General features: G+C 43.0%; 1 protein-coding gene across 2 annotated transcripts in view; it reads right to left on the bottom strand.

The window, feature by feature from the left end:
• Positions 1-14175, bottom strand: part of Cenpj (centromere protein J) — a 33700-nt gene extending 19525 nt beyond the window's left edge. The window contains exons 1-6 of one of the 2 annotated variants that reach the window (XM_040740675.1): positions 14036-14175; positions 8670-9152; positions 7906-8029; positions 3199-3489; positions 1058-1169; positions 9-111 (exon numbers count right to left, since the gene is read on the bottom strand). In XM_040740675.1, coding sequence (XP_040596609.1) covers positions 9-111; positions 1058-1169; positions 3199-3489; positions 7906-8029; positions 8670-9092 — 1053 coding nt within the window. In that variant the 5' untranslated portion in view covers positions 9093-9152; positions 14036-14175. Of the gene's footprint in view, positions 1-8; positions 112-1057; positions 1170-3198; positions 3490-7905; positions 8030-8669; positions 9153-13321; positions 13576-14035 lie in introns of those variants that run through there. The other variant, XM_040740676.1, reaches the window with a different exon arrangement.
• Positions 14176-17981: the final 3806 nt, after the last annotated feature.

Genomic DNA, 17981 nt, shown 5'->3' with positions numbered 1-17981 from the left:
ATGCTCACCAGCTGCCGCCTCTGCCACAGGCCTTGCTCTTCCAGACGAATCTGCTCTTCCAAGTAGTCCTCAAATGTCTGTTGCTTTTCTCGAATGGCAGCTTTGATAGGCCTAATCACAAAACAAATGGCGTAACACTCAACTGTGTAAAATTATTTAAATGCCTTAGCCTGCACTATAAACTAATATTTTTCAAGGACCAAGTGCCAGAGTATAGTTTAACAGCAGAGCATGGACTTAGCATACAAAGACCTTGGTTTAATCCCCAGAAGGAGAGAGAGGGGGTGGGGTGATGACACATGTCAATCCTAGCACTCGAGAGATTAAAGCAGGAGTCCATAAATTCAAGGCCATTCAGCCACACAGAGTAGTCAGGCCAGCCTGTATGTAGCTCATCATGGTTACATGATAAGACTATGTTGCAAGATCACTTTTTAAAACACATCAAGGACTTTCTTTTAAGCTGGACATAGTGGTATATACCTGTGATCTCAGCAAGTTTGAGGCCAGTCAGAGCTACACTGTGAGAGACTCTGTCTCAAAAACAAACAAGAGTTGGCAAGATGGCAACAGGCAGAAGTGCCTGCTGTGCAAGCCCTATGACCAAGTTCAATCCCCAGAGCCCACAGTGGAAGTAGAGAGCTGACTGTCCAAACTTACCCTATGACCTCCACACATGCACTGTAGCACACAGTGGGGGGGGGGGTCGAGATCACACTGTGTATTCCAGGCTGTCTTCAGATTCTGCTGTGTAGCCTCAGTGCTAAGATTATAGACTTGAGCCATAATGCCCAGCAGAAGGTTTTGTTTGTTTGCTTGTTCTTAAGTGAGAGAACTCTACCCAGTTCTTCCAATACTCAGTCATGGCTAGTTGAACTGTCCTATTTCCCAACCAGGGTCTCCTGCTTAATAGTAACCAATGGCTTATGTCATAAACCTTATGCATGGAAACATATTCAAGTGAAAACAACAAAAGCATGTATCTTTCCAACAAAGTACTCAGTAAGGAAAATTACCAAGTGGTTCCATTTCTTATTTCTTTGAGTATGAGTCATACCTTTCTTCAACATTAACCACTTCTGAGGAATCTTCACTTTTTTGTAAATTCATATCCTTCCCTTCCTGACTCTTCACCATCTTCTTTCCCCAGCATGGTAAAACACCTTCTCCTAGAATAAAAATTAAGAACAATTTAGTTCCAAAAATGTAGAATAAAGTTTTACGACATCAGATGATCACAAGTTACTACATAGTGTAACACTTGTCTAGTGAGGATGAGCCCTGATCCCCAGCACCACAAAGGCAAAAACAAAAGAAGGCATTTATGAAAGAAAAATACAGCCAAGTAGTTGACAAACACCTGCAATCCCAGCACCTGGAAGGTGCCAAAAATTCAAAGTTAGCCAGGGCTATATAGCAAGACCCTATCTCAAAAGAAAAGAGGTAAGCCAAGAAATTTAGCAAAGTCAAGGATTTTTTTAAAATAAAAGAAAAAAAATAAAACATTAAGATTCATGACATTCTTCAAGAAGTTGTGTTTTAACAAGTAGGGATGTTTGCCAGGTAGTAGTTGCACACACCTCTAAACCCAGCACTCGAGAGGCAGAAGCAGGTGGATCTCTGAGTTTAAGGCCACTCTGGTCTACAGAGTAAGTTCTAGGACAACAAGAGCTACAAAGAAACCCTGTCAGAAAAAAACAAACAAAAATATATAAATAAAACAAAACAAAAAAAGGAAAGAACATTTGCTCTTTATCAATGAGTTACTCTAGGTTGAGATGAAAGCATTAGGCATAAAGGGAACTGATTCTATATGCTACACAGAGACACTTTTTATTATGCTATGTTTTTCTATAACATTACCAAAAAAATCATGGAAACACATTAAATATCAGAAATGCTGTAAATAACTGTCTCCACAAAAAGTATTAAATAGATGTAATATTTGATGGTTTTCTAATAATGATGATTACAGAACATACTGAATTTTCATGGTAAGTAGGAAAAAAAACCTCAGTATTATAGTCATAATGCAAAAATGTAAAAAAAGGAAAGGAAAGAATGAAAATGGGACAAGAAACATGGTTGTTACTTTTTTTTTTCTTTTTTAGTTGGCTGGACTGAGGAGATGGGTCAATGATTAAAACTGTGACCATCAGGATGGTGGTGGCACATACCTTTAATTCCAGCACTCAGGAGGCAGAGGCAGGTGGATCTCTGTGAGTCTGAAGCCAGCCTGGTATACAGAGCGAGTTCCAGGGCAGCCAGGGCTATTACACAGAGAAACCCTGTCCCCAAAACCAAAACAAAAGCAAAACAAAAACATCCTCTGGCCATGCTAGCATGAGGACTGGAGTCTGGATCTCCAGAGTCCCCATAAGTGCTGCTCAGGCATGGAGACATGCCTGATAATTCCAGCCTGAGAAGGCAAAGACAGGGCTGGCCATACCGGAGCAGCTGAGTTTGGTTGAGACTCTGCCTTAATGAATGAGATGGAAGAATGATTGGGGATGATTCCCAGCATCAACATTGAACCTTCACATGCACATGTACACACACATGCATGCACTCCCACATGCATGTACAGTAAAGTGGAAAAAGAAAAAAAAGATTAGCTATAGGAATAGACCACAGTGGAAGAGTATCCCCAGCCTGCCTGCCTCCCTTCCCCATCTCTGTCTCTCTCTCTGTCTCTGCCTCTCTCACACACATACACACACATGCACTATCAGAGAAGACAGAAGTAGGGAAATCCATCAGAAAAGCCAAGTGAGCTCCAGGAGTTTGTTACCATCGAACAGTGAGACCAGTTCTCTGGCAGGAATGTGTCTCATTGCTGGGAACATAGAAGTTCAACAAAGACAACCCAAGTATTGAGTAACAGTTTCCACTGCAAACCTGCTTCTCACATCCCAGGTGATCTGCAAGTTGTCAGTTCTCACCTGCCAATGCTGTCACAAATGCTAAGCTCTCCAAAATATAATCCATGCAGAACTCACCACCTCCCTCTACCTCTGAAGACTAGAGCAGGCATGAGCGCCACAACTGATCTTAGAATATCAAATTCTGGCCCAGCTCAGAGTCAGTGGCCTGCAGTGCGTGGGATCTTACAATTAAAATAACAGAGGACAGAGGAAAAAAAACACAGAATGACCCTTGTCTTAGGACAACTTAATAACTGTTGGTTACGTGACTCACCTGAAGGATGGTTATGATTTTCTTCCCTTAAATCATTTTTTTTCACATGTGCTTCTGGATATTGTGACTCATAAAACAAATCAGAAGCATTTTTTGAAATTAAGACAGAATCTTGATGAGTAGCTCTACAGAAATTACTTTGTTCATCGGGTAAAATGCTGGAAGCATGGGGGTTTTCTTGGTTTGGATTTGCATAGCTATGTGATGGTGGAAAGGGCGTGGCTTTCTCTCCGGAGGCTAAATTTCCTGGAGATCTATACTTCTGGCTCTGGTCATCAGGTAGTAGCGTACCTTAAAGATGAAAAGAATCAACAAGACTGAGACCACTCTACAATACTTTGACTTTTATGCAGTAGTGTCCCTCCCCCCACAGTTTCCAAAATAACAAAAGTATTTTTCTCCTTATTAGTACATTGTTTAACAAAAGTACAAAATTTCTACTTAAACAAATGTTACATACTTTAAGGTTACAGAATATTTATACTAGATTTTCTACACATAGTGAAGATGGCACAGCCACAGTACACCTAGCTTGGAAGGTGTCATTCCTGTGCCATCTGTGAAAACACCATGTCCAGGGGCAGGCAGGCACAGGAGCAAAATAGTGCAGTGATATAACAGTCTGGGCTGTCATTAGTTACTGTGACCAGACTAATCACCTCTCCTCCAGATTAACCCTAAAATTTTGGTATTGTTGGGTAAAGAAATTATTACTGACTTTTTAGTCTCTAAATGTATGTTACCTTTCAGCCAGGCTGTATGCCTCTAAACATCACTCTGAGAGGATAGACTGTATATCAGATGCTCTGTCTGCTCTACCAGCCCCTGAAAGCCTGCTGCCTGCCCCTGTTCACCTAGACCTGGAATAAAGACACCTGGAGAAGTGTTTAATATAATAGTCACTGCTGCTGGAATGCAGCTCAGTTGGCAGAGTGCTTGCTTAGCATGAATTAGAGTCTGTGTTTGATCCCTAGCACTGCATAAAACCAGACATGTTGGTGCGTGCCTATAATCCCAGCACACACGATGAGGCAGGAGGATCAGAAATTCAAACTCATCCTCAGCTTTATACAGAGTTTAAGGCCAGCCAGAGATATGTGAGACCCTCTGTCAAAAAACAAAGCAATCACTGCTACCCATTATGAATCCACTTCATCCCAGCCCACATCTAAAATAAAAAATGAGGTAGCACCCCACAGAATGTCACCCTCAACTTTTCATTATCCCTCCCCCCACACACCCCACCCAGCATCTAAATATTTTAGAGTGGCAGACATCGAAGCTGAACCTACAGAGTTCTTTGATAAAGTATCCCAGAGTAGCCATTTTCAAAGTATGATCTATACACCCCTAAAGATCTTCAAGACCCTCTCAGGAAACTACCAAGTTAAAACTACTGGCAAACATAAATTATCTATTGGTAAAGCAAAGGCAAACTCGAAAACGGCTGGAATCTTAGTTCAAGGAAGGACAGCTGTATCGTGTTAGCAGTCGGTGTTTGCCAACACTGTGCTGGGTCTCCTATACCACAGTACTGAACTGCCAGGTAAAATGTGACCACTGGTGTAATAGTGGAATGACTGTTAGGAGTTAACTGCTTCCTTATTGAATTTCCAGCCTGCTCCACAACAGGGGACTCTAATAATACTGTAAATCTGGTCAAAAGCTCATGGCTGGGGAGGTTATAGGCCCTAGGAAATAAACCTACTACTTCTGTTGGGCTAAACGGCTACTGGAAAAAGGGAGTCAACTTTCCTTTCTTGCTGCCTTTCTCTTCTTTTGAGAAAGTTTCTCTGTGTAGCCTTAGCTGTCCTGGAACTCACTTTATAGTAGAGCAGGCTGGCCTCAAACTCAGAGATTCACCTGCCTCTGCCTCCTGAGTGCTGAGATTAAAGGCACGTGACACCACACAGGAGAATGATTTCTTCAGGCATGTGGCCCCTGACAGGTTACCCACGTTCCAGTAGATGACCCATCCTCTTGCATATACAAGAAACACTAGTTGGACTCAGTGAGCCATGAAGGGCGTATTGAGTGCAGTCAGGTGGAGTGTGGGAACAGATATCAAAGTACTCTGTACATGCGTGTGTGTGTGTGTGTGTGTGTGTGTGTGTATATATATATAATTGAAATTCTCAAAGAATAATAAATTGAGGGCCAGCCTGGTCATCACAGCAAGTTCCAGGCCAGCTGGGACTATAGAATGAGATCCTATCTCAAAAATAAATAGCAAATAAGTAAATAAAGGAATGTCCTCAAATAATATAAAAATTAATTTTATTAAATCTCAACCTTGAACAATGGCAACATTCACAAACCGTGCCTATTACAAACCATAACGGGGCTGTACAACTGAGCTGCAGACTCACCTTACCCAGAGAACATCATTCTGATTTACGAGAACAAATGGCAGGCAAACCACAATTCTTGAAACTTGTGTATTGACAGAATAGTCTCAAAAATGAAGGCTGTGACTTCAATGAAAGCAACTCACAGTATTTGTTGATAAAGACATAATTTGGCCTTTCAAGTAAATCTTGTAATTCTAGAAAACAGCTGCCACAGTGAATCCGGCAGCTTTACGGTGAGTACTTCAAGACTTTTAAGACTAAGTTCATGGTAATATTAACACATGCAATTGTTGTTGCTGCTGTTGTTACTGTTTTGAGATAGTGTTTCACTATGTGGCTCTGCTGTCCTAGAACTCACTGTGTTCACAAGGCTGGCTTTGAACTCACAGAAATCTGCTGTCTTCTGCCTCCCAAAGACTAGCATGCACCATTATACCCAGATACATGCAATTTTTTATACTGTATGTGATCTGTCAATGTTCTGAAAACTTATATAACTCAATGAATCATTATTTTCTGGATGGTCATGGATTCTACAAAGCAATTATAAACTATTCAGTTATTTTAAGATAAGCTAAGTGTGGTGATGCACTTGAGAGGTGGATCTCTGTGAGTTTGAAGCCAACCTGGTCTACATAAAGCGTTCCAGGCCAGTCAGGGCTACATAGTAAGGCCCCGTCCCTGGTCCCTGTCTGTCTGTCTGTCTGTAGACAGATGGTAGGTAGGTAGGTAGATAGATAGATGATTTTTTTAAAAAACATGGGTTTTTTATATTTCTCAAAAAAAATATGTCCACATTTCTTACCCCCAACCCTCTTTACCCAGCCACACTTGGCATACTCATTTGGCACATATATCTTTTTCTCTGTATTCTCAGTGTCCAGCACAGAATTGGAACAAAACAGGCACTTCCTGAACCTCTAAAATACATCTCTTACAGGATAGTGCCAGATCACTGCTTTCACCTTGTGAAACATGATGCACTGACAATGTTATCATCTGTCTTTGTTAGGGTTTCTATTGCCGTGAAGAGACACCATGACTGTGGCAACTCATATAAAGGAAAACATTTAATTGGGACTGGCTTATAGTTTCAGAGGTTTAGTTCATTATTGTGTGGTAAGAAGCATGGTGGCATACAGAAGTATGGTGCTGGAAAAGGAGCTGAGAGTTCTACATCTTGATCCATAGGCAGCAGGAGACTATATGCCACACTGGGCATAGCTTGAGCATATGAGACCTCAAAGCCTACCCCGGCAGTGACACGCTTCCTCCAACAAGGCCACACCTCATGATAGTGCCACTCCCTGTGGGCCAAGCATTCAAACACATGAGTCTGTGGGGTCCATACCCATTCAAACCATCACCTCAGATAAAAATTTACACAAGTATAGGGGCTGGAGAGATAGTTCAGCAGTTAAGAGCACTGACTGCTCTTCAAGAGGACCTGGGTTCAGCACCCACATGGCAGCCCAAAACTATAACTCCAGTTCCAGGGATCCAACACCCTCACACAGACATACATGCAGGCAAAACACCAATGCACATAAAAGAAAAATAAATAATTTTTTTTAGAATTTACACAAGTAGAGCTGGGGATACAGCCTAATTGGTAGAGTATTTGCCTAGCATGCACAAAGCCTGGGTTCAGTCTTCCACACTGAAGAAACTGAGCATGGGGGTACACACCTGTAATCTCAGCAGCACAGACAGGATAAAAAATATCCCTACTACTCACACCAGGCACACTAATAAACACTGACAATATGGAATTTGCTTGTCCTCAGTCATGACTGAGAATATTTTTGTTATTATGGAATGAGATCAGAAAAGCTTTCAAACCACTGTCCTAGATTGATAAGCTCCTAATGCTTTCTGTGAACAGACGCAGCTATCTGAACAAGAGACCACTGCTATCCTAGGAAACACACGGCTCTGCAATAAGGCAGAATGGGATCTAGTTTTCATGCAACAGCCAGGAGCTGGACACCAGTAACTCTACACATAACCTAGCTTTTCTTCTCCTAGGTTTTTGCCCCCAAAATCATTGAATGCTAGCTGGGATATAGCTCAGTGAGCACGTGCTTAGCATGTGAGGCGCCCTGGGTTCAGTCCCAGCACCATATACATGAGAATGCCTGCAAGCATGACACACAAACTCCAGGATGCTAGAGCATCTCTGGTCTCGGCATTATACACCATCATTTCACATGCATCTCCCTGGCCCTGAAGAAGCTGGAGCTTCCAACCTGTGACAGAGGAATGTGGAAATAACCTGCCAAGCAATTAAAGGTAAGAAGTGTGTGTGGCTTCGTCTCATTGTATTAACTGATGGCCATGCATAAGCAAAACACACCTGGAAGCATGTGCTGCCCAGACACCATGATGAGCAGCTTTTCTTGCTCCTCCATGAGCCTCTGCAGCTGCTCCAGCTGCTGCCTCTTCAGTTGCTCCTGCTTCTTCTGCTGTATTTCTTTCAGCTTGGTAAATGTAAAATCACAATGGTATTACACTTCATGACACTCTTTACCATCTATCCTAATTCCTTCATTCTCCCTTCCCAGATCATTTCAGAAAAAGACTCCCCTCCCAATAAATAAATCAAATCTAACTTTTTTTTTTTTTTTTGGTTTTTTGAGGCAGGGTTTCTCTGTATTGTTTTGGAAGCTGTCCTGGAACTCACTCTGTAGACCAGGCTGGCCTCGAACTCACAGAGATCTGCCTGCCTCTGCCTCCCAAGTGCTGGGATTAAAAGCGTGCGCCACCAACGCCTGGCTCTAAAATCTAACTTCTAAAGGAAACCATATCAGTATCTCAAATAAGAAATGGGAAAAATGACTCCTTCGAGTCTTACAAGGGGTTGGGTATTCCAAGATATCAATTATTTTCTAATATTCGATCAACCATTTCTAACTTCATTTTTACTAAACAAGGTAGCAATTTAAAAACATGAATTTATCTTAACTGCTACATTTTGTATGTGTATCAACACATCTTAACATTTCACATTAGACAGAAGACAAACATCTGGAATTTTGAGGATTCAGAGTAAAGGGAAAACAAGATAACCGATAATACAATGCCTATAATGACACAAATATCTGTCAGGTCAAACCTTACCTGTTCCAGTTTTTTAAAGAGCGGGTTTTTATTAGCCACTTCTTTGAGATCACTCGAAAGAGCAGGCATAAAGTCATTTTTGTTATCTTCCTGGTATCCAGAGGCATCCTGACATGACACTATTGGCTCCTTTTTAACCAAAGGAGAGACTGCAGGGGGGTTTTCTGGCTGTAGTTTATAAGGTTCTCCAGTCTCCTGTTCGTCACAAAATGAATCCTCTTCACTACTAATGCTGAAGCTGTTTGAAAAACAGGTGGCTTTAACAGGGAAGCTAGTAGAGACATTTGTAACTGCTTGCTTCTCATCTCCTTCCAAAAGAGGAAATCCTCGATTTAATATGACCCCAGCCCGAGGACTGGTCATCCACTGTGTTAGGAAGTTCTGTCCACTGTTTAGTTCTGAAGAGGTTTGCATCAGGAACATTTCAGTCTAATGACACTTCTAAACACCAGGAAATCCAGAACACCTACTGACCTCCCAGCACTGTAAAAAAGAAAGCCAACAATGAGCATTCATTAAAACTGTTATGTATGTTCTGCCCAAAGCAGCCTAAGCCGCAACCCGGCACAAAAACTAGTATTAAATGCACTAAAGACTTCAACAGGGGATCACAAGTTGGTTCAGTGGTAAAAGTGCTTGCCACCAAGCCTGTTGTCATGAGTTCAATTCCCAGGTCCTACATGGTAGAAAACAACTGCAAGTTGTCCTCTGAACTCAGCATTCTTACACAGCACATATGCTAATATTCCCAAACACACCACACACACACACACACACACAATATAGGTAAGCATAAAATAAAGACTTCAATGAGAAAAGCAACTAAGCAACAAACTGCTTGGTTGATTGAGTTTTGCCTTCAAAATCTAAATAAGTAGATCAGAAACCTCAGGACACTTCTGATCTAATCATTCAATTACTAAGATATACATGTGTTAGATCAGTTGACCTAAAACTTCAGGATCTTAGACACCCTTACGCTGTTTAATTAAAAAACAAAGTTAAGAAGGCGCAGCCAAGGCCGGGTAGCATACACTTGTTCCTTTGCCCAGCTGAGGAGCTGAACGAGTCTTCACACTACTCCACCCCACAGCGCCATAGGCGGCTCTGGCATGTCTTCCCCACTCACACAGCCCCTCAACCACCAGCAATCCCTGTCTGTACTGCAGAGGACCCTAGCGTCTCAGTACTAGTGGAAGTTTGTTATCATGTTCATTCATACGCTACCAAACTGTGGAGATCCTGAAGAGCCTATGTAACCTCCATTGTCTAGAGCCCCGTGCAAATAAAAGGAACTTGGTAAATTTGTTTGCTGAAAATAAGTCAGAACTTTGCATTTAAAATAAACTTAGTACTACAGGTATTATTTGTGCTCACTCAATGTTCAACAATAAAAACGACATTGGCTCAAGTCATAGGAGCTTCCTGTATGAATCATCAGACTTTAGTGTTGAACTGAGAAGATAGGCTCCTTCCTTTAGTATGTGGATTTTCCTCCACCAACATTTTCTAATTTCATGTTCTACTGTTTTAGGCTCTGGGTACATGTGGCTGTTTACAAGGCCTCAGGGTTTCTATTGCCGTAATAAACACCATGACCAGGACTGGAGAGATGGCTCAGAGATTAAGAACACTGGCTGTTCTTCCAGAGGTTCTGAGTTCAATTCCCATCAACCACATGGTGGGTCACAACAATCTGTAATGAGATCTGATTCCCTCTTCTGGTGTGCAGGCAGAACATTGTATACATAATAAATAAATAAATCTTAAAAACAAATCAACTTGAGGAGGAAAGGGTTTATTTTATCTTACAGTTTATAAGTCCATCACTTAGAGAAGTCAGGCAGGAGCTGAAGCAGAGGCCCCAGACAAGTGCTGCTTACTAGCCAGCTCCTCTTGGCTTCCTCGGGCTGCCTTATTTGTTTATTTTACTTCCCCACCACAGTTTACCCTCCTCTCCTCTCAGTCCCCCCACACATACATATTCCCTCTGCCCACTCCTCTTCCTTGTCTATTCAGAAAAGGGCGGGCTTCCCATTGAAATCAACAAAACATGGAGTATCTAGTTGCAGTAAGTCTAAGCATCCTAGTATGAGGAATAGGGTCTTAAAAGCTGGCAAAAGAGTCTTCTCTCACACATACACACACACACACACAGAGAGAGAGAGAGAGAGAGAGAGAGAGGAGAGAGAGAGAGAGAGAGAGAGAGAGAGAGAGAGAGAGAGAGAGAGAGAAATAAAACCTGGAAACTTTGAGGCATATCTAACATAACAAATATACAAAAGATATAAACAGAAAAATAGATGTCTAAGCATCAAAATATGTTCACTCTCATGACATAGAAAAGTCAAAAATTATTAGAGTAATATAGTTTTGGTGGTTTTTTTTGCCCCCATGAACTGGGTTGGCAAAGACTAAAGACTGCTAATATTCAGTATGACAAAATAAATTCTTTTAGTAAGTATTCCTTAGATATATAAGAATATATATGTGGCCGGGCGGTGGTGGCGCACGCCTTTAATCCCAGCACTCGGGAGGCAAAGGTAGGCGGATCTCTGTGAGTTCGAGGCTGGGCTGGACCGACAGCCTCGAAAACAATACAGAGAAACCCTGTCTCGTAAAAACCAAAAAAAAAAGAATATATGTGTGTGTGTGTGTGTGTGTGTGTGTGTGTGTGTGTGTGTGTGTGTGTGTGTGAAAGTAAGGCAGTTATCTATCCAAGCTGTAAAATGCACAAAAGCCTTGACCTAGCGATTTTGCCTCTAGACACTGTGTACCACTGTTACATTGGCACAAGCTCACATTTGCAATAAACTGAAAGTAAGCCAGGTATTGTGACCCATACCTATTATGCCAACACTGAAGACTAAGGCAGATGGGATTCAGACCAAGCTGAGATACAGTGTGAGGCCCTGCCTCAAGATGGAGCTTTGTGATGTTGCTTACCATGCGAGACCCCGGATTCAGTATCCCATAGTAAAACACAAAGAAGTCTGGTAGTAGTCCACACCTATAACTCCAGCACTTAGGAAGTTGAGGGAAATAGATCACCATGAGTTCCAGACCAAACTAGCTGCCCCACAGAGTAAGACCCCGTCTAAAAATAAAACCACACCAGGCTGAAAAGACAGCTCAGTGGTTAAGAGTTCCTGCTGCTCTTCCATAAAACCCAAGTTCAGTTCCTAGCACGCATGGGACAGACAGCTCACAATCGCCTGCAGCTCCAGCAGCAGGGAATCTGATGGCCATTTCTGACCTCTGCCAGCACTTGAAGTCAGAGGGCACACACTCATTATACTCACATACACACATAAATAAAAATAAAAACCTTAAAACACTATCTGAGATATACTGTGTATTATAAGAAATACAGATGGGCTGGAGAGGTGGCTCAGTGGTTAAGAGCACTTACTGCTATTGCAGAGGATGTGAGTTCAAGTCCCAGAACCTACATAATAGCTCAAGGCCATGCAAAACTCCAGTTCCAGGGAATTCAACACCCTGCCCTGACAGCTGGGGCACTAGGCACAAGTGGTGCACATACATGAAGTTCACCAGTGAGGGGGAGAGAAATCAAGTTATAAAAGTCAGAACGGTAGGCAGCCAAGGCGGTGGTTAGCTTTTGACAAAACTAGAGTCACTTAGGAAAAAGGAACCTTGCCTGAGGAATTGCCTCCATCAGACTGGCCTGTAGGCAAGTCATTGGGTGCACTGTCTTCATTAATGACTGACTGGGAGGTCCCAGTCACTCCTGAGCAGGTGGTTCTGGGTCATGTCAGACAGAAAGCCATGAAGTGAGCCAGTAAACACCACTCTTCCATGGTCTCTGTCTCAAGTCCTCCCCTGGCTTCCTGAATGAGTGACCACACCTTGTGAGCTGAAATGAACTCTCTCCTCCCCAAGTTGCTTTTGGTCAGTATTTTGTCACAGCACAGAAAACCAAACTAGAACAAGAGAAAGATAGGGACTGGTACTTCCTGGGAAAGGGCTCCCGCCTTCAGGGAATACAGACAGACACTGGGTTACACACTTAATAGCAGACATTAACTGGCTGTCTCTATCCAGTATCTGTTCATCCTGAATAGTCATTTCTTGTAAATCTGTTGTAAGAAAGCTAATCCTAATTGTTTTTACATTAGGAACCTACCTAAAAGAGTAAGGTAGGGGTTTTTCAGTCAACCTTGGTGAAATTTCAACATCCCGAGTAAGACATTTTTTTAAAATGCAAACTTCGGGGCTCACCACAGAATCCCAGCACTGAAGCAGGAAGCTGTGTAAGGACAGTCTGGCTGCATCGCAAGCTCCAGAGACAGTGCCAGTTAATGTGAGAAACAGAAACCCCAGAGTTGGACAGATGGCTCAAAGTGGGTAAGTGCTTACTGTACAAGCCGGACCACCTGAGCTGGTCCTGGGACCCAAAGGTAAAGGAAGAAGCCGAAAGGAAGCATCTTATCACTGTCTTTACACACACACATACACACACACACACACACACATACACACACACACATGCACACACACACACCTTTTTTTAAAGCACTAAAACTTCTGTACCTTTGCAACAATTCCATTAGTCTGATCCTAAAAATATACATACTGCCATTTTTAAGGACAGAAATACTGATTCACAGTTGGGCATTGGTGATGCACACCTGTAATGCAGCATTCGAGTTCGAGTCCAGCCTGGACTACATGGTGAGTCCTTGTCTCGAGAACGCCATAAATGTTCCTCCTAAATCTGCTTTTCATTACTAATACGAAGGCCTTGGTAAACCACAAATAACAGATTGTCTTGAACAGTATATTATGTAGACTCAGACGTTAAAATCTGAAGTACAAAGGTTCATGAAGCTGTAGGCATTACCGTGAATTAACTACACATCGATAAAGCTGTCTCTAAAAACAAAACAAAAATAGACTAACTGAAAGCTTTGACATCTTTAAAGCTAGCTGGACAAAACATAAAACATGTGCACTGGAGACGGAGGAAGGTACGAAGGGACAATTCAGAGCCTGAAAACTTTCCGCTGACAGGTCCACCTCCCCCAAAGCATAACTTTTCTCGAAAGCAGCAACGCTTTTGGAGAAGCCCGGATGGACTCTGCAGGACAGCGAACGGCGCCACCGCACCCGGCCCGGCGTCTCCAGAGCTTCTTGTGCGCCTCACCCAGGACAGAAACACGCAACACCCTCCCTAGAGGGGCAATCTCCCGGGTGCTCGGAAGAACAAAGCGGGCTTACAAGCCCGGAACCACCGCCGCCCGCCGGCGCCCAGTCCTCCGCGCCACGCCAGCCCGAGGCCCGAGTTGGCCCCTCGGGAACCGGGCGACAGACGGGCTCCTCCGCTCCTTTCGCCCACCAGTTACCGTTCCACGAAGACACAGCCGTTCAGACCTCTCCAACCAATGATACAGACACCATCGGGTAGCCGCGGCATTTACGAATGAGCCGCCACAACCTCCGCGGCGGCCAGAGCCCCGCCTCCTGGACTGGCCCCGCCCAGCCCCTCTCCGATGACTCTTGGGAAGTGTAGTTCCTACCGCCCCTGTGAGCTGGCGCGCAGGCCCCTTGGGCACACGCAAACTACAACTCCCAGCAACACCGCCACAAACGTTGCTAGGGGATGCGCTTTGCGCGCTCTTTTGCGGCGGGCACTGGTCAACAGCTAAATTGTTCCGGGAATGCTGACACCTGCAGTAACATAAGACGTGGACCTGGTGCCAGGAACTTGGAAATTCAAACCTAACCTAAAAAAGATAGCAGGTTTGGAAGAGTTTTTTTTTTAAGTGAAGATAACCACGGAAAAATTCACTCCGGAAATAACATCTATCATGTGGGTAATACGTGGATTGACAAAGTGTGTTTATTCGGAATTTAAATTTTATATAGAATACTGAAAGTACAGATATTAAAATATGTGGAATGCTGAACTCAGATTTCACTATTTGTTTTGCCTCCAGAGGGCTTCCGGAATACAGACATGACCCTTTAATATAGAAACCACAGTACTTCAGGTTACCACAGCGTAGCCCTGGATTGAACAACATTGTAGATCTTTTTAAAGAATTTGTTCTTATTATTTTTAGGTTATTTTTACTTTATGTGCATGCATGTAAGTGTAAACCCCACATGTGTGCCTGGTGCTGCAGAGGTCAGAAGCGGGAATCGGATCCATGGAACTGGAGTTACACATGTTTGTGAGCTACCATGTAGGTACTGGAACCAAGCCCAGTCTTGGGTAAGAGCGGCAAATGCTCATAACCACTGAGCCATCTCACCTTCCCCTCTTCCTCAACCCAGTATCGCCTTTAAAGGAATCACAGGAGGGCTAACGCTGTAGCTCAGTTGATCGAATGCTTGTCTAGTTTATCCCCAGCACGGCATAAAGCAGAACTGGTGGCCAGTCCTGAGGGGGGAAGGTGAATCACAAATTCAAGGTCACCCTCCAGTAAATAGTGAGTCAGAGACCAGCTTGGAACACGAGACTATCTGAAAAAGAAATCAAGAAAAAAAAATGTCCTTTGTAACTGTAATTAGCTCAAATAAACCACTACTATTAAAGATAATTAAATTTTTTTCATAGATAGAGGGGGGAATTTGCATAGAAGCTTCAAACCTAGAGACTTAGGAAAAGGTTTTGAAAGTTCTGTTTTGTTAAGTTACATCATACAGGAGGAAACCAAAGCCCAAGACTCCCAAGATCACATACCTAAGATACTGAACAGAGAACAGAGCTCAGTGGGTAACATAGCCCGTGTCTAATATGCCAGAGGCCCTGGGCTCCATCCACTGTCCTGCAATCAATCAGTCAATAAATTACGATGCTGGACAAGGGCTGAAAGCATGTCCAAAAATCATTTTCTTAAAATGTATGTCTTTGAAAGTAATCACAATACCTTCTACTTTTTCTGCTTACATTTTATTCTCTATAGTATGTTATCCTGTATTGCCTCATTACTTGTTGACTGTATAAATGAATGAATTTTTTCATACTCATCGTCCCCCCAACTTCTCTCTCCTGCTCCCCTTGCCGTCACCTCCCAAGAAATAGATTGCAGATATGTGCCACAAAACATGACTCCACAGTCAAGTTTTAAACTAGCTACTAAGATTCTATTATGTCAGCCAGAATTACACAGAGAAACCCTGTCTTAAAACACCCTCCCCCAAAAAAGATTCTAGTATATAAGTTATCATCTGGAGTCTAGTTTTAAAAACATAGTAGGGTACGGTGGCCACACCTGCCATCCCAGCACTTGGACAAAGGAGGCAAAAAGAATTCAAGGCCATTGCTCGAATGGCTGCTTAGAGTTGAAGGGCAGCCTATACTACATAGCAAGGCCCTGTCTCAAAAAATAAAATGAACATCCCACTACTTAATTGCTGGCTGTATGACCTTACCTGTTGATGAATTGTGTGCCAAAACCAATTTGGCATGTTACATAGTATGCAAATAGAGAATATCACATATTGTTGCCAAATTACGTGGTGATAACTTTTAAAACAACATACCTAATATATTTTCTCAGATAAGACAGTCTTCCAACTTCCCTGCTTCTGTGTTGACCAGTCAGATACTCTAGGCCTTAGCCAAAGCTGGCTACCCCTACGCTGCTGTGAGACCTTGGGTGACTGTCCAGGTAGCCTGCTGTTTCTGTCTTCCCTGCAGCTTTGGAAGTCGCTCGCCTGCACTTCCTGCCTACCCTAGTATTGTTATCCTCCTTCTCAGGTCTTGGATGAGGTTGAAGATTAGCCTGTCACAGTCATTGTCCTCTCTTCTTAGAAATATTAGGTACAAGACTTAAACTTCCCAGTTTCGGACAATTTTGTGGTAATCTCTGTTATGCCTTTAACCTAGGACTGGACATGTTGTTTATGCCAAATGCTCTATATTGCATCACTGGCAGTAGGTCTTAATTGCTTTTACCTCTCCTTCTCCTAGAGCACACTTGATATTTTCTATCATTGCACATAGTTTTGTATCAAGCCTAAACCTTCTTCTTTAAACTAAAAGGGAATTGCAGAGATGTATTTGCCTGTGTACCTGTAACAATGGTCATGCCTTTTGAGCATGGTTACAGGTACAGACTTGACAGGTTAAAGGGAGAGGACCAAAAATCGGAGTCCCCTTTGGGAGAGCATTGGGGAGGCAGGATCTGCATCCTTGGAGCAGGAATGCTGTGGCAGTGACTTATTGTTCTCTGTAAGTTCTTTTCCCAAGTAAAACTCAACTTGTCATTTATACTGGGTCTGGTAAATCCATAATTTCCACGCCTTCAATATTTTGAGATAAAATGTAATATTTCAGTACATTTCTATAATGGGTAACATTTCAGATCAGAGCGGTGTATCTTAACACCTTTTGTGTTGAGGTGTTTTGAAATATTTAATCATGCTCAACTGTAATTATATTAGCATACTAGAGAACATTATAATGTATTCTTCCTGAGACTAGCAAGACAGCGCAGTCCCAGTAAAGTGGTTGCTATGAAGCATGAGGACTGGAGTCTAGATCCCCAGCAGCACATGAACACAGTACAGCAGCGCATGATCATAACCACAGTACTTACTAAAGTGCAGAGGGTGGACACAGGAAGGTCCCCGAGGCACGCTGCCTGATCAGACTAGCTAATTAGCAAATCCAGAGTTCAGGGAGTGAACCTCCTCAAAAACTAAGGTAGGCGGGGGCTAGACAGATGGCTTAGCAATTAAGAGAACTTGTTGCTGTTACAGAGGATCAGGATCAATTTCCCAGCTCCCATATGGCAGCTTACAACCATTCATAACTCCATTTCCAGGGAATCCAACCCCCTCTTCTAGCCTACAGAGGCACCAGGCACATACGTGATGCACAGACATACATGTAGTGAAACGCTTTATACATAAAACATAAATAAGTGAACTAAATAAATAAGCTAGAGGGCCAGTGAGATGGCTCAGAAGGTAAAAGGCGCTTGCCTCTAAGCCTATGACTGTGGGCTCAGCCCCTGGAGCTGAGGTGGAAGACAGAGCTGACTCAGGAAGTTGTCCCTGCTCTCCACACATGTACCACAGCACATGCGTGCACACACACACAAAAGTGACTGAATTCAATAAATAAGGTGGACAGTGATGCAGGAAGATGCCTGATGACAACTTGTGGCTTACAACCTCATGAGCACACACAGACACACAGACACACACACAATGTAGTTATTCTAACCAAACTCTCTCCATCCTCTCCTTCTCCTTCAATAACTTTTCTGGGGTGGGGTGGGCTGGGGGTGCATGCAGGGTTTTTGCATCCAGCCTCACCTTGAACTTGCTGCTAAG

Source organism: Mesocricetus auratus, unplaced genomic scaffold (assembly GCF_017639785.1).
Source record: "Mesocricetus auratus isolate SY011 unplaced genomic scaffold, BCM_Maur_2.0 Super-Scaffold_100707, whole genome shotgun sequence".
Taxonomy (NCBI): Eukaryota; Metazoa; Chordata; class Mammalia; order Rodentia; family Cricetidae; genus Mesocricetus; species Mesocricetus auratus.
This window is presented reverse-complemented; position numbering and strand designations above follow the sequence as displayed.